The sequence below is a fragment of the Syngnathus floridae genome, chromosome 8, assembly GCF_059516105.1.
Source record: "Syngnathus floridae isolate MCC-2025c chromosome 8, RoL_Sflo_1.0, whole genome shotgun sequence".
Classification (NCBI taxonomy): domain Eukaryota; kingdom Metazoa; phylum Chordata; class Actinopteri; order Syngnathiformes; family Syngnathidae; genus Syngnathus; species Syngnathus floridae.
In genome coordinates, this window is record NC_142420.1 from 9,399,708 (window position 1) to 9,418,787 (window position 19,080).

General features: G+C 38.0%; 1 protein-coding gene across 4 annotated transcripts; it reads left to right on the top strand.

The window, feature by feature from the left end:
- The first annotated feature begins 707 nt into the window (after window positions 1-707).
- On the top strand, window positions 708-14,301 carry ikzf2 (IKAROS family zinc finger 2). 4 transcript variants are annotated; one of them, XM_088383739.1, is made up of 8 exons: window positions 708-929; window positions 2,848-2,897; window positions 5,221-5,310; window positions 6,549-6,740; window positions 7,567-7,734; window positions 9,241-9,378; window positions 9,820-9,933; window positions 10,564-14,301. In XM_088383739.1, exons 2-8 carry the CDS (start codon window positions 2,870-2,872, stop codon window positions 11,370-11,372), a joined length of 1,539 nt encoding a protein of 512 aa, XP_088239865.1. In that variant the 5' UTR covers window positions 708-929; window positions 2,848-2,869; the 3' UTR covers window positions 11,373-14,301. The 4 variants fall into 4 exon arrangements, with proteins under 4 accessions (XP_088239865.1, XP_088239867.1, XP_088239866.1 ...); XM_088383741.1 differs by having other exon boundaries at window positions 5,221-5,241; XM_088383740.1 differs by lacking the exon at window positions 708-929 and adding an exon at window positions 1,462-2,248 and having other exon boundaries at window positions 5,221-5,241.
- Window positions 14,302-19,080: the final 4,779 nt, after the last annotated feature.

Below are 19,080 nucleotides of genomic sequence, written 5' to 3' on the forward strand. Positions count from 1 at the left end.
CTTTGCTTTTATGCTTTATTCTTAGTTCCAAATTAAGTCTCATTGAATTCTACCATTGACTGAAGTCTTAAACTTGTGGAACAAATGACACATTTTGGCCTGAAAAACAAATGATTCGAAGATGCTTTCTCAACTGTAGCTGCACAGAAATATTTCACAACACAAAAAATAACTGCTGTGATAAAATAAAATAATAAATCTATGTAAAAAAGGTTGGTGAGGCTGACAAGTTTCAGGGGAAATCCATGCTTTCTTGCAGGGGAAGTGTAAGGAAATGTAGTGATACGTATTACACACTTGTAATATCCCTTCCTCACCACAGGAGAGAGCCCAAGTAAAGCTTTTTTTTTTTTTTTGCTATACTGTACATTCCTCAGGGCATTTCCCCAAGGTCTAAAATTTTGACCAACAACTTAACTTGTATAAATGCATAAAAAAAATAATAATCCTTGTGCCTCTACCACTTCATGGAATGTTTATTAAGTACATGAAATAACTACCATCCTACAATTTACAAATTAAAGTCCACATTCTTAAGTCAAAATATGACTGTTTTTTTCATTGTATGAACACAACTTGACTTAATGGTCACAAATAAAAGGTACGCAGTAAACCAATCATTGACTGTGCCAACCATGCAAAACGGTTCCGCAGTACCCGGTGGTCCATTTCTCAGTGTGAGACAAAACCTATATGTACTAACAGAACATCCCCTGCACCACAAGTGGCACTTGTCACTCTGCAGCTGCTCTCTGCGGGAGATGGAGACGAAAGGCGGTTGTGGATCTTAACAGGAGATTGTTGCTGCGGGAGCTTCGGAACCGGCTTAATAACGCCTCCAGCATGGTACCGCAATGAAGTCTGATCCGCTCCTAGATATTCTCCCTGGATCGCCGTGCACCTCAATGGGAGATTACCGTATGCTTCAGGTAAATTACAAAAAAAAAAAAAAAAAAAAAGAAAGAAAAAACGAAATAAAAAAGGACAAAAGTACAAAATTGGATATCTTTTGTGCAGCAATGCTGGTGAGGAACGGAGCTGATCGGTGTGATCACCTGTTGCATGGCAGTCGGTGCAGAATTTCAACAATATATGAGCAACACATTAAAAATCACACCCAACTTTCCTCGCATGTTTTATTCTTATAGTTTTGCATGACTGTCGTGGCTTGTACAAAATAATGAGCAAATTAAGCATTTAATTCATAAACTACGTCACCCATTAACATCGTCATAACCATTCATCTAATGAGATCTAAGCTTCAATAACAACAAAAATATGTTTATCATTAATCTAAAATTATACATACGGTGTAAATGCAAAAAAAAAAAAAAAAAAAAAAATCGCAGCGTTTTAGTTAAATTGGCAAAAGTGACAAGCAGCCCAGAGCTTCAACACAATGCACATCTTCAAGATTATGTTTCTTTATTTCAAAATGGAAATTCAGGTGGTGTGGTAGTAAAAAGACACAGCGGATTATTTTAAACCAATAAAAATTGAAAATAGATACCCTGACACAGTTCAAGTACTAGATCTTTTAAAATGTGATTTAATATGATTACGGTGTCCGTCAAAACTGTATATCAAGCCAAAACGTTTTGAATCCGAACTTGTACCTAATGTGGCCATGTCACGTATCCATTCGTTATCAGTTGCAATAAAACACATGTGGCGCTGCAGGTCCTTCCAGCATTAGTGAGTCACATATCTCCAACACTTGCGTTCTTTCAACACCAACTAACCAACGAATTTTCCAGTCCCTTGAAAAGCGACTGGGTGCTCCCTGTCGCTATGGCTAATTCCTTAGGAACCGGTGGATCCAGTTTGATCCATCCCTCTGCTTCTTTCCTTCTTAGCAGCCCGTCGAGTCTTCCCTTTCCGACGTCCCTGTTGTACATCAGGTTGAGTCGGGTTCGTGTCGAACTCTCCCGGAGTGATCTAATATTTTTAACTCATCAGGAGGCGCGCAAAAAAGAAACACCGACTTGGTTACCATTGAGGGAAGATGCGCTCCTTAACTTTTCCATGCGCTTCTCAAACTTGCTTGCATCACCTTTCTGGCCGGGTTTCTCTAATAGCTTTAATGAATAATGCAGAGCTGCTCTGCATTATTTAAATATCACGAGAGGAAATAAGTGATTTGGACTTTCTGGGTCTTTAAAGGGAGGTGGAGGCGACCTACCACCCCCTCTCCCTCAGTCCTCGACTGAAATTACTAAGTAATTTTACTCAGGAGAGACACTTGCAGGTAATTATATCAACTCACCTATTTATTATAAGTTATTCTACGTTTTTATACCTCCATGATTGCTCACACGTAATTTTACATATGATACACAAAAGCTTTTTTTTTGGGGGGGGTGTAAAGAGGCCCAAGTGACGGATCAGTGAGATGCCTGTACAGTATGTGAGCACTGACTAAGATGATGGCAACTGTGTTTAAATGCTTTACGCGAATAATTATTGTATCTAAATGATTTCACCAGTGCGCTATTGGACGGCGTTTTCATGGAATGGAATGAGTTTGATTCATGTGTAACGAAATTGCAGTGATTGTTTTTACAATGAGTGAAATCAACTGTACACTGATGAAACAAATTAAGGCAAATAATTAATCCATACTCATATAAACTTGCTATGCCGGGCCATTCAAATAATATTTCAAATATATTATATTGTTACTTTGTAAATGATTGGTCTATTCTTCATGCGTATGAATTGAATGTAGCTAAAATGTAAGGACAGTATTTACAATAAATATATATATATATATATATATATATATATATATATATATATATTTTTTTTTAAAAAAACATTCAGTTTTAAATATTATTGTCTCCACAGCCGCACCAACGCAGTGCTGGAAATGGAGGTGCCCAACGGCTACTCTGCGAGTAAGTTCTTCTATTGCATCTACACGACAGTCAATGTGAAGCAACTTCCATAGAAGTGAACTTAATAAAAAATTGAATTGAAAAGTATTTTATTTATCAGACCTCACTCACTTTTGAAGCTCTTGAGATCCAGACAGTAATGTAAAACCCCCAATGTTGAACACACGGTTAACTTTTGCTGTTGCCATCATAAAACTGAATTCTTGAACCGTACAAGCCAATGTTTTAACCTTCAAAAAACAAGAAATTCTCTTCATGGTATGACTGAAAACTTAAGTATGAAGAAAGGATCAACTTTCCATTTCCTTTGATGACACTCATGGCATGCAGGAAAACATGCCGAGGCAGGATTCCATCAGTTGTCCTTTTCATAATGACGCCTACTCACTGTCACATAAGGAATAATCGAACAATTTCCAATGTCACAATAAGTTCAATTGTCATCCGCCTCACTTTTTCCTCGTTGCCGTCAGTGACATTATAATATGGTGCCACCCCCTAAAAACGACTGAGAAAAAAGGTTTTGCAGGTAAATAGCTTTCTACAAGACACTAAAAACAAATACTTGTTTTTTCATAACACTGATGGGGATTTGTAGTTATTCGAATTCATGTCGGCGGTGAGATTATGGGTCATAATCAATAAATAGATACAAATACTAGCTCATCTGTCTTGGCATTGTTGATGTGTATGCAAGTCATGTGAGGGAATCATCTGATTGTGTTTAATTTGACTGACAGCAATGTGAAGTCAAAACACACTAATTAGTATCTGTACATTCTAACTGATGATTGAATTAACTGCATGTAAAATGTAGCCTCGAGTTGAAATATAACAAATGCCAACAATTTCACATTTAGTCAGTTGAATATCATTTTCAAAATATAACTTGTGGTATACAATGTGGGATAGTGCTTTCAATCTATACCAAAAATCAGCAGAGTTCGTTGTAGGACCAGTACAGTCTGTTGCATGTATATGTTTTTTTTTTAGTGTATGGAAGACGGGAGGGGTGGGGGTGGGGGTGGAAGGAGCGTTTGACAGGAAAAACCACATCCCTACCACACAGGAGAATAATTGTGTCCTGCCCGTCATTCTGATTGCGTGCAAGTGTGACTGTAGTCTTGTTCACTTAACAATGAGCATTAGTCGCGACAGTTAGATTCAAAATTGTGTGTTTTGAAACAATCAACTTGGTTCTGGCCATGTTAGGAAGAATTGTGACTCAATGTAACATTTAGCGAAGGAGAGGAATGTGAACTACCTCAAGGTACAAGCACAAACTACTCGTTTAATTAACGCATTAGCATTCTTGAGTGTCTCCAGGACGAAATTGCCAGGGGAGGTTAACTCAGCCCGGTCACCTGAGCTTCCCTTTAAGGCACGCTACCCGAGCCCAGACCTAAGCCCAGACAAAATTGAGCTATCACAATGAGCTGCGATGACTGTTTGCTTGTAAAGATTTTCAGTGTAGTAGCCGAATGATGACTCATATTCTGGTATGGTCGGGATCTGACAGCGAGCTCAATTGTGGCGTTTGCCTGTAGCCGCTGTATTGTTCGATTCGATGATGGAGGCTGTAAGAGGATAAGGGATTGCTTTGCTCTCCCTCTGCGTGGACGAAGGCTATCCATAGCCTGAGCTGCTGGGAGGTTGCAACCCGATCCGTGTTTGCCGGACATTAGGATAGCGTCGTTACGTAAGGTCGCTTCAGTTAGTTTCCTTCAGCATTCAGCGGTGTTACCTTCACTGTTGCCATTCAGGAAGAGAAGAACACTGTCTGTGCTTTATTAAATTCGATCGAAGAAAATCCTGTACTGTATGTGAAGTATGTGCTGCTTTCGTAGAAATTCAATGCATTTCCACTGACCTTTGTTGCCCTTAACTGAAAGAATTTCTATCTCCGTTAATTGTTTTCCTCACCTGTAGACATAAAAGTCAATGCATTCTCTTTCACAATCTGCCTTGCTCGACTCCAAGTTGTTATTCTCATTGTCCCTTTCAGTGACATTATTGACTAGGTGTTCTTTCCGTCAGGTTTGTTTTGTCCAACATGTCGACCGGTCGCAAAATCATACGTATATTAAATTGTACAGACAGCATCAACCGGTTAAGATTCAGTGTTAAACTCCACACTGGGAATAAAATGTAACAGTTTCCTCCAAAACAACATCAGATTCAATGTTTTGTTTCATATTTTGCAATTCAATTACAACTCTAAATTAAATCGAAACATTGCCATCTACTGGAGCTGTGCGGGCACTGCTCTCCCTGCCCCTGTAACAGCAAAATAAAGATTGCCGACTGTCGTTTTGTCTTATAGGTAACGGCCAATGCTCTCCAGGTAAGGAGGAGTCAAGAATGTCAATGTCTAATGGACAAAATGAGTCGAATGGTCGTAATTCCCCCAGTGGTGAGTGCACAGCTTGACTTTCTACACGAGCACTTTGTCAAATAATTTCCAATCATTCTCAGACGTGGTGCTATATATACACAATGCTCCTACTTGGAAGGACAGGGTTGATAATTTGCTTCAAATGCGAATTATTGTAGAAAGTATTTGTATCCTCAGTTGACCGCTTGAAACTTTCAACATATTGAGAGGAGACGATGTAAAGATGCAAGGTCCGCTCCTTGTTGCCAGGATACAGCCTTGTAGACGAGGCTTGTTCATGATGCTCCTCCGAAGGTGGAAATATAAATTGCAAGCTTTAGAAGCTTTGTGGAAGTGTATGCTGCTAATTTGTTTTTTTTCATCATTCAACTGCTCTGACTGCACTTTAAAGAGTCAAATTGTCCAAGGGTCCAGTCGCCTAAAGGGACACCTGAAGGATTTAGTCAGATTGGACTCTTCAGTTAAACAGCCATATGTGGTCACAGCTTTATTTATGCTTGTCTAAATCCCAAAAACCGGATCAGCTGGACCAGTAAGTTTTGTCCTGGCATTTTCTCACACACTCCAACCTACAAAGCCCCTTTAGATCACTGATGGCATTTTACACCGGAGGCAGCACGTTTACCACCTTAAAGAAACAATAAAAAGCAAGTGTAACTATGCATGATTAAAATCAGTTTTTTAATTCTTTATTTATTTATTAAAAATTATCAGTCAATGTTTCAGGTAGAATTAAAAGTTCAAATCTAATCCCGGATTGATTAACAGATTGACATTTGTGTCTCAATAGCTTTGTCCATGTAGTGTTATATAGTTTAAAGGCCAGCAAGCTGCTCTTGAATCGTCAATTTGCTCCAAACCAGACGTGAGTGCGGCAAGGCATAGAAGTATTATCTCCACACTCACAGACGCACAATTTCGCAACGTCTTACCCTTATCATCGGTTTAGTGTCCATTGCTAGGAAGGTGCTATAAACGACAGAGCCTTCGACACTCCCTCTTTCCCTGGAGACAGCCAGGAACCAGACCAGCCTGTTTATCATTCGCTCCTCTCTTTTTTGGCATTGTGTCAGCCCATCCTAAAGCTTCCCTACACATTCAGTTGCCAGGTTACAGTGTCTCCTCCAGTCCACTCGACTAATTATTTCATCTTTTATTGTACTGCAACAAAATCTAAGCTTAGCCCAGTTCTGTTCAACATCATGGTTTTTCTAAGGTAAATTGTGTCAACTACCCCTTGTGTTTTTGTCTCGAAGAGCTGAGCGATAAACAGATCAAACAAGAAGACACAAGTGAAGAGGCCGACAATACAAGTCCAGGGTGTGAAGCCCAAAACACAGACGAAGCGACTTCTGCGGGGGAACCTATGGCTGGCAGCCCGAGTAATGCACAGGATGGGATATCTGGACAAAATATGGCTGCGGATGCACCCAGTCGACAACCAAACGGTATTGTATTTGAAACAAATAAGACAGTTTTTGTTTGTTTGTTTTTTTTACAGTCGTTAAGATGAGTCACATATCATTTGTTTATCTTTAAGACAGGGTGTGGAACCTTTTCTTTTCTTGTGTTTTTTTTTTCCAAAACAACAACTCAGACTTGAAATTATTATCAGGGAAAAATATCCTAGGAATCCCCCGCAACCTGTTCCAGGTGACACCATGACAGCCGTGGTTGTCACAGCATAGGATCACATTTCTCCTTTCCAACTGGCTGCTGATCAAATGATTTTACATGAGAACAGTGCAGCTCGAGTCTGTACAGCAACAAATACTCCCTGCTGCTGAGGGCATTGTCAAAATATAGCAAAAATTTGTATGCATTACATTTTCAAGTGACCTATATTGTTTAACCTTCCCACACAACACATGTCGGCAACAACGGTACGTAGGTGTAGAACTGCCTTTGGCTTACATAGAGGTGTTTGTAATGTTTGGGTTTCCTTATATACCGTATTTTTTGGACCATAAGGCTCACCGATTTGTAAGGCCCAACAGCTCTATTTTTGGAAATATCCATATATGAGGCACACTGGGGTATAAGGTGTACGGTCATGCTGGATAATAATACGTAATATTAAGGGAATCAAACCAAGTCGAACTTTTTTCCAACTTGCATTCGGCATTCATATTTAAGGCACACTCATTATATGACTTTTGCTTTTCTTTTGAGAAAATGAAAACATTTTAAGAGCACCTCATAGACCAAAAAATATTTCCTTGATATGTTGACAGTAAGTGCGGTGAGATGAATTACCGTGTATGCCTTCTTAAGGTGACCGGCCATTCCAGTGCAACCAGTGTGGTGTCTCATTCACTCAGAAGGGGAATCTGCTGCGGCACATTAAATTACACACAGGCGAAAAACCTTTCAAGTGCCCCTTCTGCAGCTACGCCTGTCGCCGTCGTGACGCTCTCACGGGTCATCTACGTACTCATGCTGGTAAGATTATAATAATAATAATAATAATAATAATAATAATAATAATAATAATATATATATATATACATATATATGTGTGTGTGTGTGCATGTATATGTGTGTGTGAGTGTATGTATTTTTTATATAAATAAGTAAAACCATCTATGTATCACATCACAAGTGTCACGTGGCGACAGAGGTGAGTGACCAAGGCCAAATATACTCTTGGTGTTGTCAGTTATAAATGCATTTATCTTGCTGTAAAAGCTTTGTTGCTAGGAACCAAGGACATGCCGTTCTTCATCTAACTTGAAAGTGGAAAGTGTTGGTTAAAAAAGCAGCATAGGTGGAGTCTGTCAACTGTAACCCACTTTCCTATCAGATACGATTTGCTGTATCCTCATTTGCATTTTTAAAATCAAGGTCGGAAGACACTCATTTCTGAATTCAGGACTTAGTCACACAGTTCACTTTTTCGGGGGGTATGTGTGTGTTTTTTTATGTTTTGCGTTGCTTCTTTTGTAGTTTTCGTGCTGCTATGTCTCGTACGGTGGTCATTAAATAGAAGGACTTTGAGGTCAGATAAAAACAAATAAAATCCCATGTATGCCATAGACTTTGCCTGGAACCATGGGTCCACTTTGAAATGTCTTTTTATTTTAATCGCAGTTGACTTGGGAGAAGAAAAAAAAACATTCGCCTTTGAAGACTACCAATCTTTCTAACCGTTCTCATGGAAGCACACTTTTACACAAACCTGTGTTTCTAACTTAGTGGGAATAGTTTCAACGTTTCCTGCAGTTTTCTGTGCTTTCATATCTTGAATATGGACTATGAAGTTCGATAAAAATGTCATGTATGTGGATTGCATTGAAGTCTCAAGTAGCAATGTGAACTATTCCAATGAATATGAATAGCATTTGAAAGGTTCATTCTAAAGGTCTACCCAACATCTGCACAATGTCAAATGGTGGCGGTTTGCTAAATATAAAACTGCAGGGCGCTCTTGCACCCACACTTGAACAATATTGAAACCTGCTGTATTTAGCCCGTGGGTTTTCTAGATGTACATATATATAAAAACAAAATACTCCATACATGATAAACCATTCATGTTTGTAATGACATGATTCTTGATTTAAATGCCCAGTTCTATTCCAGTGTTTTAAATTTAAATGACCACAAGAATTTTAGAACTGAACGTGAATCTTCATTATCTTTTCAATACAGCAAAGTACATCAACATAATTGCTTGGATACTTTATCTCGTCATATACGTTCCTTATGTGTCGCTAGGCAGACTTTGGATGAATAGCTGTGAATGGAAAAAAAAATCTAATATGCCAGCAACACCCACTAGGTTGTTGAACTATTTATTGATGTAGGCCTGGACAGCTGTCAATTCCTCTTGTGCTGGAAAATGACTGTACAGTACAGGAAGAATATATTCTGCCCACATTCTTAGTCAGTGTCACAGTGAATGAACCAAAGGATAATATGTTGTCTGGTGGGTGTCTTCACTTTTAGTTGGCAAACCACACAAGTGTAACTACTGTGGGCGGAGCTACAAACAACGCAGTTCCCTTGAGGAGCACAAAGAACGCTGCCATAGTTACCTGCAGACCCTGGGTCTGGACCCATCTGCCAACACATGCCCTTATCCAGGTAATTTCTAGTTTTACAGTGTAAAATATGAATTAATTAAGAAATGAATTCTTTCCATGAATCTGCTTGTATATCAGAAGACTCTGTCAAAAGAGCTTCTCAAAAATTCTTCCCTCCATTGCAATGAATGGAGATGACGTTTGTTCTAGCGGAAAGAACAAAACTAGCACTGTGACGTCCACTGCTACCAAATTGGCGTTTTTTTTCAAAATTTTTTCAAAAAAACACAACGCAAAACCTACTGAACCACAGCTCATGTCTTGTGTTTGCAAAATGATATAAAATAAGAATAATAACAAAAAATATATAGTTAGATTTATTTTGATATTTGTAGATTTAAAATCAAGTAATTTGGAAAAACAATACATATTCCGTAATGCAGCAACATCTACAGTTAAATTTGATGAAGGTTATTATTAATCCTGATCATTTCCCCCCCAGGTGAGGTTCCTAAAGAGCCAAGGCCTTTGACGACATTTGAGCGGCCGCTTGTCATTGAAAGATTGCAGAGTAATGTTGGAAAAAGGAAGAGCACCATACCACAGAAATTTGTGGGTAAGTATCTATCAACACAGTTAGCTCATCCACTGAATTAAATGTGGTGTCTCATATATCAGGAAAAGCCTGGTCAAATATTAGGACGAAATGATGAATAAATGTGTCACATTTGAGATGATGAAATGAAAGAACAAGAAATATATAAAAATAATGAAAGTTGTTTGGCACAATATATTTAAAGTACAAAATCATATCACGTACTGGAAAAAACACCCAAACGGTGCTTTATTTTGGCATATGCCTACATGTATATAAAATAGATAGATTGAGGAAGTTAGAGGAGCCTCAGGCCAGAGTGTCAAGGAAGTGGTTTTCATTTTGCGGTTAGGTACACCTGTAACTTTGCTACTTGCAATCTTAAGTGACAACAGCTCACCGCATCCCTGTTCTGGAAGGTTTGGTGTATATTGGTAAATGGATGGGGCTTTCCACTCCTCATACTTTCACACTTTGAACATCAAGTGCAAGATCTAACTGATAAGTTTGACTAAAGCTCGAAAGGAAGCGTGTTCTTACTTCTACCATTTTGTGGCTGCAAAAGTCATTCCCCCTCTATAGCCACTTTCTTCAAAAACTCATACCTCAACGAAAGCCCGGTTTTTCAACTTTCTCTACTGTTTTAAACAGGTGAAAAGATGATGCGCTACAACTACCCTGAAATGGGATATGAGATGGGCCTCAAGTTTGAGAAACAGGCTGAACTGTTGTCAGCCCACATGATGGACCAAGCAATGGGCAATGCCATGACCTACTTAGGATCAGAAACACTTCGCCCCATTCTCCAGCACACCGGCCACCCGCTCTCCATGACGGAGGTTATGCCCATGGTCAACCCACTCTACCATCACGTTCTGCCTCTTGACCAGAGAATGGAGCGTTCAGGGAATATCGACTCACTGCCACCTCAGGCCACATTACCCTCTGATTTCCCCAGTCACAGCAACTCCAACGGGCCCGTTTCCTTGACTCGTCACGGTCGGCCGACCCAGTCAAGACACCAAGAGTCGCCGAGCAACAGCGGAGGAGACTCACCCGAGTCGGCTCGCAGCAGCCCTCGGGAACAGCATGCTAACCCCGCGAGCAATCACCCGTCCAGGCTCATGTCACGCTCAAGTCCTACGGTTTATTCAGGCCATCATGCAGTAGATGCGTCACCCAGAAATGGCTCAGGAACTTCCAGCGGGGTAGTGCAAGAAGCTACAGAGAGGCCTGCAGTCCAGGAAGGGGTGCGAGTGTTTGGGCGAGAGGGTCATGAGTTGCGGGCCTTCCAGTGCGACCATTGCCAAGTGCTCTTTCTGGACCATGTCATGTACACTATCCACATGGGTTGCCATGGATACAGGGATCCACTAGAATGTAACATTTGTGGTCACCACAGCAAAGACCGTTATGAGTTCTCCTCACATATCGTCCGCGGTGAACATACGTTTCAGTGAAAAGATGGAGACATGTAAGGGGAACATTTTTATTCTCATTTTTTTAAGCTTTAATGTTGCTGCAGAGTTATGTAGCACAGCAGTGTGATTTTGGACGGCTGAATAACTATGAAGGCTTCATAGCAGTGTGGGCTGCTATAAATGAGATCAGATTCATTGCTTTGATTTTTTATTTTTTTTAAATTCCTAAAACAGACCTCAAACTACTTGACCAAAACTACTTTCTGCACCAGTGCACAAAGTGGCAGGCGTTGGGTTTGTGGTTGATTGTTTTGTTTACTATATGAAGGAGTTTGGGAAGTACACTGAAAAGTAACAAATTACGACTAAATAAAATATTTGCATTGTAAGAATGAAGTTGTAATTATGAAAATAAAGTAATCGGGCAATATGTTGGCAGACGGAAACAATTAGTTTAACATGCACAAGCAACTTGAATCAAACATTTTTTCTAGTAATATTATGACTTTAATATTGTAACATTACTGCTTTTTTTCTTGAGATTAAAATTATTGCTTTTTTCTCGCCCTTTCGACGTGCGTAACATAAAGAAAAAAAAGTGCTGCAAATTATAGTTTGGTTGCCTGATGCATTTGGACTTTTTTTTTTTTTTTGCCAGTGGTAATATTGTTCCTCGTTGTGTCCTGCATTTGTAGAAATATTAACAATTGTGCCATTATCATAATTAAGCTGTTTTGGTACAGTATTTATTGTAATATTAGCATTATTTTGAAGGGTCAATTTTCCTTTGTGTTTGAGAAGGTTGCATTTTAATTACAGCAAAATATGAGACATGAGGCATTCCACCGGTTTTAGTGTTTACATGGACGCTTAACTAACTTGGAGACTTAACTTGGACCAATACTTATACCAATACTACTCAACCATTTTTGGGAGAAAAATATACAGACTGTGTGTGTGTTTGCACCAAAGACTCTAAATAATTCTTATGAACTGTTTTTTATTTTATTTTTTTATTTTAACGGAACTGTCAAGGCAGACCAACATGAGAACGCACATCACTATGGCAGGTTGCTACATGCCACTGAAAAAAAAACATAATCTAGCACTGATGAGTCAAGATAAACAGAGACTCTTAAAACTTACAGAACAAAACGACTCTGTTGAGTAATCGACAAGAGAGTTCACATTAATGTCTCAGATGGCTCTTAACAATACTGCAAACATGACTGTAAGGTTGGAATGTTTACTGCACAGCCCACTGTCAAGGTTTCGTGACATACAAGAAATTTAAAATAATGTGCATGTAGGGGGTTAACTTTATACTCACACAAAAATAATACATTCCATCTCATTGTATTGCAGCAGAACAATTAACTTCATTGAAATTGCACTTAATTGTTGTACTACTCCAAAGTAGAATGGATTGCTTAACGATTACTTTGAATTCATTCACGTCCTTTTCATTTACTTCACGGCTAATGGAAATCTATTCACACATGTTTGAAAGCCTGGTTACTCTTGTGGAAGAAAATATCTCATCAAATGAATCAATGTTTATCGGTTGGAGCTTTTAATATGACGTTTACTTCATTTTTAGTTGTTGGGTGGGTCTTAAGCACTGTAAATAATTGTTTGTATATCGCACAGTATTCTTGCAAACATAATGTTCTCTCCCAACTGTGTGTGGAGTACTTTCTATACATAAAGCCTTAAATTGTGCCTCAGACATTTTAAATTATAATGAGATTATGAACATAATTAATATGCACATTAAGGCATTTATTTTTGTTTTTTTTAGGTGTGAACTTCTATTTGTGGTTTTTGCCTGCTAATCTTTTGACCTTTTGAGTTCCACTGCAAAAACTTTTTCTTTATACTCAATTCTATTTGCTCCAAGAACCATCGGTCGTGAGTACAAAATGCAATTTCAAATCACAGCGAAAATGCATCGTACTGTGAAGGAAAAAGGAATTTTACCTCAGAGAGGCTTCATTGGAGCCTGTGAAAAGAAATAAAGATGTGTTATGTATAGCTAACCTTGCACTTTAGTCATGCATTTGCAACAAAGTAACCTTTTATTCAAGTCCCACGCTAAAACCTGTTCAAACCAAAAGTACGTGTTTAAGGCTGATGTGAAAATGGTTTAATGGCAGTTTCCTATACCTGATGAATAATTTCTTTGCCGAAGCAACTTTTCTTTCATTTGGAAGCACACCATAACCGTCAGAGGGCAGCTCTGCAATTTCATTAGCCTCAACTTTTCCTTTAATATGTTGATCAAAAGGCAGCATTTTCTTTTTATCCCCCCCTCCCTCTCTCTTATTCTCTGGTGCTAAGCAACCAAACAACTATGTATGTATGCACACCATGGCACAGAACTTTGTTTACATCTTGAACCTGTGAAATGTACTTTGTTATCTAACCGGCACAATCAAAGAATGCTTAGAAGAACAAAAAAAAATTATACATACATATATATATATATATATATATATATATATATATATATATATATATATATATATATATATATATATATATATATATATATATATATATATATATATATATATATATATATATATATATATATATAATGTCAATCAATGTGTGTTGATATATCTAGGGGGTGATTTATTATGTATTTTACATTTTAGACAAAAAAAATGCGCTCGATCATCAAACAGAAGCTCAGGTATTTGCATAGCTTGTATATTTTTATGTCCCCAAAAAAATTGCGTTCATCTATCAAACAAAGCATATAAATTGAGCTTCTCTTGTAGTATCGTCTCTGAAATACTGAATGGAGGATTTGAACAAAAAACAAATAAAATGAAGGCACATTGCTGTGAATATTATGTATGTAAGGAATGGGTTTCTCTCATTTAAAAAAAAAATACTGGCTCGCCTGCTCTAGAGCAGAAAGTCAAACATTGTTACAATAAAATTTCTTTCAACTACTAAACTGTTTCCTACTAGTTTATTAGAACACACCATGAGATAACAAGAAAAAAATAAACATTTGTGACATACACGGCTCAAAATGTTATGACTTTAATGATTCACAATTTGAATGAATGAATGATTCCATGTGAAAGTATTTATTCATCAAATTGTATGTAACCTTTTAGTAAATGTCACAGTACTTCACACCCTTACCGCACAATCATCACAAAGTTTCCAGAATATATTTGGTAACAGAAGTGAGAGGTGTGAACTCTAAGACCCAAGTTCTACATCTTTTATTTTCCTCTTCATTGCGTTAATGGCTTGCTTGTTTTATCGTAAAGCAAGCGCTCATCTTTACTTGTCATGCGCAATATTTTATCTAGCCTCACTTGATGCACTTATGGCACAGAGCGAGCTTTTGGAAATGAAAACAAAGAAGCCAAGGTCTTCTGTCATAGCTCTTGTGATGAGTGCTTGAAAAAATAATTTCATTAAAAAAATATTGCTAATTGTCTTTCATGAACTTAAATTTGGAGTGGACAAAAAAAAAAAAAAACACAATGAATTCGACTTTTGGAATATATTGAAAAAAATGACTAGAAAAGCTCCGAGACACTTCAAATAAATCTGTGTATGCCGGGACAGATGACATTTTTGCCTTTCGTGATAAACTTAAGATAACATCATTTTTCTTTGAGCTAGCCAAATATGTTGCCCTAGCTATCTGCATTCACAGTAACCAGCTGAACCAACCAAGTGATTTTTTTTTAGGAACAAGTAGCAAGAGCACAGTTAACTAAACTTCTAAACCAAACACTAAAGAATACAGAACATGTTGATTTACAAGTGGTGCGACTTGTTTTCATGGTTTTAAATTACAGAACAAGGAACAGTTCCTGCTGTCTTTTTTTTTTCCAGCCAAGTGAGAATCCTTAGCAAGGTTGTGTAATCATGAGTTGACAAGGCCTATTCCTGTTTTTCCTGCCAGGTTGTGGTGGATGCTGGCCCTGCCCTGAAAGCTTCACATGCAGTGAAGACACGTACACATGCAAAGTCCATTTGGTTTGGAATTTATTGTACTTTAGAAATGTGGTATTGCGCAACACTTTGGTGTTATGGGTTAGGGTATTGGTGTAAAAGCTTGAACTGCAAAAAAAATATATATATTATATATTATATATATATATATATATATATATATATATATATATATATATATATATATATATATATATATATATATATATATATATATATATATATATATATAATATATAATATATATTACATAGAAATATATTTATATTGTAAATATATTTTATATATATTTTTAAATATATCATATTATGTATTTATACATTTTTTTAATATATATTTTTTCTGATGTCATGTACACAGATTGAGAATGTATGTGTACGTGACTTTAGAAAAAAAATATTTTGTCTGACTGAATCCCAATTGAAAATACATATAGGAAAGCACAATCACATTTCTAAGCATGGCCTTAAATGCTCACAAATCTGAGAGAAGACGACAAAGCCAGCCACGTGACTCAAGATACACATCGAATCACTTAGGGGAATGAAAACATCTCAAACCAACATTTCGCAGCTGTATGTTCTTCTTTGAGCACATTTGCATAGGCTTCTGGGTAATGTATAGGTTTGTGGTCAGACTTCTCAAATGTTTCAATGTGGGGAGGATGGAGGACTGTCGGGGAACTTCCATTTTAATTCCTCTGCTTGGCTGCGTTATGAGCGCTGAACAACATGTGCAGTGAGCAGCATTTGAGAGGTACACTGAAAGCATGTCTGATGCGCTTATCCATTAAGTGTGATTATGTCAAATGAGCACAGGGGAGAAAGCCAACTGACATTTGGGCGGCAGCCATAAAAAAGCCCAGTGCTGCACATCTTTCAAATGCATCCTGAGAAATTAGAATCGGAAAATGACACAAAGGAAAGAAAAGCAACACTAGTGAAATTGATAATTGAGAAGAACTTTCACACACCAAGATAAATACTAGTGTGACCATTATGTTTCTTTTGGTTTCTGAGAATCTTTACATATGATTTGGGCAACCATGCCACAGAAGCAGTGTTGCGTTTGCGGAGGTGTGCCTAATGACGTTTTAATTTGTTGTCAACATTTTTACTTTGGTCTCTCAAGAAGGCCAACACTTGCTTTGAGTGGTGGAACTTAAATGAGGCTGACAGGAGGAATTTCTTTGAGTGATGAAAAGGGTAAGGCGTACATGCTGTAAACCAAAGGAAACAAGTAAATGTCAGCCCTTTATGTTGTTGCTTTCACTTTATATTATACAAATGTGGGCTGTCAAACCCCCCTCTACTTGTTTTTCCGATCTATGCGTGTGAAAAGTGCTTTGTATGCGCTTGTGATATATATTTTTTCCCCTCTGGATGGTGATGGTGTTTTAAAAAAATGAAACAAGTTTATTACATTTCCACTGCATATTGAAGACAAGACTACCATCTAGAGGAGTAAAAATAAAAAGTATCACAAGTGCTTCACAGAGCTTTATTTGTTCATCACTACCTGAGAGATAATTTAATCTAGTGCCATCAAATATTTATTAATTTATTTATTACAATCAATTAAAAACAAGATCATGCAGAAGAACGCGGTTTATTTTTTTCTTCCATTATTTTACACGGATGTATTGTTGTCACAGTCCTGCAGATGTCAGTATTGTAAAAGAAAAAAAATGCATACTGCAGTTTTTATGACTTCATTCCAAAAAACTTGATGGTGAAAACCTAATCTAAGTGATTGGTGGACAGCTAATAACTCCAAAGTGCTATGCTTTATTTTGTCCTTTGGTGTCATCTCTTGTGTAAATCCTCGAATAGGCAAAAGTCTCACAAGGGAGGTGCCTGAAATATTCCCACCAATCAAATGTGTGACTTTCCATGATTCTTCAAATTCTATAATTTATAAACACAATTATGGTTCCATTATTAGTAGTTGAAGTTTTGGAGTAACTTCCTCTTTTAATTGAATTACAAGACTGTTGTGCTATGTTATGTTATGTTATGTTATGTTATGTTATGTTATGTTATGTTATGTTATGTCAATATGTAGAATCTGAACTTGACATAACTTTGGTAACTCTGCAGTGAAACGACGTACAAATACCATTAATAAAGTAACAAAAACAATCTACAACAATATAAATAAATATGTCATCTTAATGGGGGGAAATTAACAAGATGAATTATTTTGACCTTCAGAATGACAAAAGGGTTTTCAAGAAATTCATCCCAGCCCACAGTGGATTCTTCACTCTGTAAGCATTCATCAGCTAACGCAGTAGTGAGATGCAACTCTCTGGCAGTGGATGTTTCCTCTAATGGGAAACAATTACACACTTGGTGGCTTCTCCACTGACTTCTGATGAGACTCATTCGCTGAGGAAATGGCCACGTAATCATGTGTGTGTAATGGGCTAACGCTGCTCATTGCTCACTGAGCCAGTCTGCAGACGGCGCCATTGCAGTTTCAGTCCACTCCATATGAGTTTGTCCAAAAATGTAGAATTATTCAGAAAATGTGGACTCACCTGGCTGTGTTGCTCACCTAATCTCAGCAAGCAAGGCAATTATTATTTTTCTCCAGCAATACTCTCATTCAGAAAATATTACTGGAAATGTATCTCTGCGAATCCAACCTTCCACTAAGGCAGAGGTGTCAAACTCATATTTGTCACTGGCTGCATTGTAGTCATAGTTTCCCTCGAAGGGCCATTATGACTGTCAACCCAAATAAATGAACGCCTCATATAATATACAGTATAAGCTACAAAACAAACTGACAAATATTTTCTTTTCAAATCAGACTAGTGGAAACCTTTCAAATATTTTTAAAAGATGATTTTTTAAAAGTTAAGACAATTTGCAATTTTAGTAAGACATAAATGTAATACACAATTTGTCTTCGCGGGCCACAGAAAATGATGTGGTGGGCCATGTCTGGCCCCCGGGCCTTGGGTTTGACACCTGTGCTCTAAAGCCTGCAACATGTGCATAGTTCATCACGGTAAATGTTTTTCTTCCATGTGTGGGGAAAAGATTGCTTTTTACTCGCTCGCCACCGACGGTGCAAAACAATGTACAAGGGCAATAAAAAAAATTGCTTCATAAGCCTCACATTGTGTGTCTGGCATCATTATGAGGCACAATAGCCTCTGGAGGGCCCCGGCTTTTATTGGCGTGCCTCTTGCTGCAGCAAAGGCTCATCCATTAAACAAATCAGGAGGTTATGTATTAGATTAGCTGTACAGAAGACACCGGGGATTGTCTGCAAGAATACTTGAAACCTTGTCTCATTGCCTCTCATAGCGCCAGGAATGAATTACCTTATTGACAGCACGAGGGTGATACTGTCAGAAGGTGTCTCTTCAAGCAAGATGTTAAATGAAAACACCACCTCACCAAATTATACTTTGATGTTATTAAGAGTGATAAATGGCAGTCATTTGAGCTGTATTTAGAGGGAAGCTTCCAGTCATCATAGCAAGTTGCCGGGTCTCATTTTTACAAATACATTTGCAGCGTCAGTGATATTAAAAGCCGAGGAATATTTATTCGAGTTTATATGCGCCAGGAAGACAATGTCACGGGAAGCTGGTTGGGGGCAGCTTGCCTCGCTCGCCCCCCCGTGGAGTCAGTCTGTTGATGGGTTGACCCTGGAGGTGAGACACAGACTGCCACCCACTGGTGAGGGGTCAAACTGCAGCGGAGGTTAAAAAAAAGTGCCCCTCACAGTTCAGTGCACT